Source organism: Durio zibethinus, chromosome 3 (assembly GCF_047325235.1).
Source record: "Durio zibethinus cultivar Kanyao isolate XHJ-2024 chromosome 3, ASM4732523v1, whole genome shotgun sequence".
NCBI classification, from domain to species: Eukaryota; Viridiplantae; Streptophyta; class Magnoliopsida; order Malvales; family Malvaceae; genus Durio; species Durio zibethinus.
The window spans coordinates 10710407-10713786 of NC_143164.1; the positions used below are offsets into that span (position 1 = coordinate 10710407).

Sequence of the window (3380 nt, forward strand, 5' to 3'; positions counted from 1 at the left end):
TACTTGGGATAGTTATTTGGAACTATCTTTTAGATATGCATGCAAAATACAGGAGTTTGTCAGAAGCCTAAAAAGTGTTCAATGAAATGAGTGAAAAGCATTTATGTTCTTGAAATAGTTTGAACTTTGGATATGCAAAAATAAGAATGCTTAAACAAGCAAAGAAGTTATTTAATGAAATGCTTGAAAGAGATAATTTTTTATACTGCAATGATTTCAGGTTATGTTCGTTTTGATAAGTCCAAAGAAGTTTTAGAGCTTTATAGAATGAAGGAAATGAGCTAGCTGTCGAAATTGAATAGGCTTCTACTTCCATGGACGTTTAAAGAGAAGGATATTCATGATTGTATAATGTGAGTTGGGTTGGATTTGGTAATTTTAGAGAAGATATTAGTCAAGATTAATATCTTGAAAAAATTGATAATGATAATTAGTTATATCTACACAGAGGAGAGAAAAAACATAGCGTTGTTCAATACTAGTTTTCAGTAAAAAATTCTTGTTATTTTAGTTTTCTCAAACGAATATTAATTGGAGAAAAATATTGTTATAATTGATAACCGTGACTGTCATGCCAGCCACACGCTTACAGAAATAGGCTTTGTCCCGTCCCTATAAAAACAGAAAAAAAATGAGAAACCTTATGATCATTACGTTCCTCGTAAAACCCTGCAACATCAAAAAGGCAATGGCTCCTCTAAATCATTTATGTTTGGTCATTACAATTTTCTTGTCTGTCTCTGCCCTTTCTCCTTCGCCAACAGTGGCTGTAATTCCAAGAGTTCCAAGTCCAAAGGTTAAGATTCCATCTCCAGCGGCTTCATCAAAACTAGTGGTACAATTGTGCAGTGGCAAGTCAATCATGAACCGCAGGTTCTGCCTGAAAGCTCTTTCTAATCCTCAAGCTGCAGCTGCTAGAGACTGGAACCAGCTTACAAACGTTGTCATGAAATTAGCAGTGTCGAATGCCGAAGCCACGCTGAATGTAATCAAAGAAACGGTGAAGAAGCCAGGAGGTTCATCCCAGTCTTTGAAAGCTCTTCAAACTTGCTTGGATGTCTACAAATATGCAATCCAATCATTTGGAATGATTTTTACTGAACTGAGTGAAGATCCCATGACAGCAAACTATGATGCAACAGTTATTGGTCCTGAAGCTGATAATTGTGAAAGAGCTCTGGCAACTGCAAACATCCAAGCACCTCGAATCTCTTCTGGAAATCGCTGTTTGCATTATTATTCTTCAATGGGAGGTGAAATAACAGCATTCCGCTGATTGTCTCAATATGATTTCTACAAATTCAATTGAAGGAGCCAATTAATAATTGTTGCTTGGTTGAAATTGCGAATTGTAATATTAATTATAACAGTATTTTTCATACTCTGATCTTATTAATGTTAAAAGATGAATGCTATATCCAAATTAATAAATTACTAAATAAACTGATCTCTTCTATTTATAATAATTATAGTTTGCACGAAAGGATCTTTTAAATTGTTCTATTACTAAAAAAAAAAATCTTCGACTTTTATTCATGATAATTTATTTAATAACAAAAATTTTATTCACATTTTGAATTTATGTTTGATAGTTTTTAAAAATGTTTTCTCTTTGATCTTATACCATTCTCTTTCTCTCATCTTCTCTATCGCATCTAAATAAATTAGAAAAAAAGAATATAAAGATTAAAATAACAAAAACTAAAAAACTTTATCATTTTATTAAGATAAACTCTTATATTTTTATTGCATTCAACTAACCTCTTAACATTTAATTTATATCCAAATATACAAATCGTTAACCTTTAATATGTTAGATAAATGTTAATATAAGATATCTTGCATATAAGACATCAGTTTTTTGTGATCATAAATGCTTGAAGTCAAGGCCATAATCACCTTTTAGGTGGTGAGGTCAGTTGATCCTACTGAATTTTCAAATTCTTTTACAATATAAGTATTAGATTAGAGGAAATTTTAAATCGACCTCATTGAAATATAAAATTAAATATCAAAATTGTATTAATAAGTACAAAATAAATAATTAATGAAAAATAGATACCACATATTTGATTTTTGTGTCAAGAAGAAATAGCCAAAAAATTAGTAAATTAAAAGAAAGAATCATTTTATCCATTAGATTTTATACTACTAAAATTAATTTTGATTTTTCATGTTGCGAGTACAAGTATATATAGAAAGAATTTTTTTTTTTTTTTATGAAAATAGTGAAGAAATTATTGCGTAATTGATAGTTTGATGAATAGTTGTTGATTATATATAGTGAAAATGATGCATTTAATAATTTTAATAATGAAGTAGTTAAACGTACTATCGTTTCAAAATATAAAATCCATTTTAACACTTGTAAAAATATATCATTATATTGATTCTTTAGTTTTTGAATCTTAATGTTTAATTTTTTTTAATGAAATTGTTATTATTTAAAAATTATGTATGAAAATTATAAAAAATTAATTTCAAACATAAAAAAATAAGAATGTTGAGTGTTAGGAAAAAAGAACAAATGACATAATTGTGAAATATAAAAAATAAAGAAAATATGAGGAATAAAATATTATACTAATTATTGACCTTATTTAAAATTTTTTTTGGCTACGTTATTGTCTGAAGTAAGATCTTTTTGTATGTAAAAAGTCAGTTTTTATCTGATTAAAGTAAACCAGAAAAAATTAGGGTAATTTGTTTTAAATAAAAATTTATTTAGATACAAATAAAAAAGTTAGGGTTTATTTGAGAATAATAAAAATATAATGGTTTATTTAAAATATTGAAAATTATTTTAAGACTTTTTTTTGTATTTTAGCTAATATAAAATTAGAGAAATAATTTGATACTTTAATAGCGGAGTTTTTTAACTTTATAAGAGGCATTAAGATTGTAACACATGTTTTTTATTTTACATTTAAAAATAAAAAAACTAATTTAAGAAAAAAATGGTTCATATGTCACAATTTTAATCTTGCTTGTGAATTAAAAAACTCTATTACCATTATATCTAATAATTTCTCATAAAATTATTATATTCAAATAATAAAAAGACTAAATATTAATAGGCTCTTATACTTTGTCAACTTTTCTAATAAGTTTTTATTATTTTATTGTATTCAATTAAAATTTTAAATTATTATTTTATTTAATTAAATCCGTGTTTTACATGAAAATCATTAAACTTGTTAGACAAATAGGGATTTAGTAGTAACGGTTTTGGAGGATTACTAGACGAATTTGAAAACAAAAAGGAGTCGCTACTAATATTTTTTTAATTAGGTATAATTGACTACTTATTAAAACTTATCATTTTAATAAAATTTTTAAAATTAATTAAAATTTTATCAAAAAAATTATTTTTGTGTTTG

General features: G+C 25.9%; 1 protein-coding gene across 1 annotated transcript; it reads left to right on the plus strand.

Moving 5' to 3' along the window:
* Positions 1–688: 688 nt before the first annotated feature.
* On the plus strand, positions 689–1379 carry LOC111300131 (uncharacterized). The gene has a single exon (XM_022895776.2). The coding sequence runs from the start codon at positions 689–691 to the stop codon at positions 1274–1276; it is 588 nt and encodes a 195-aa protein (XP_022751511.2). The 3' UTR covers positions 1277–1379.
* Positions 1380–3380: the final 2001 nt, after the last annotated feature.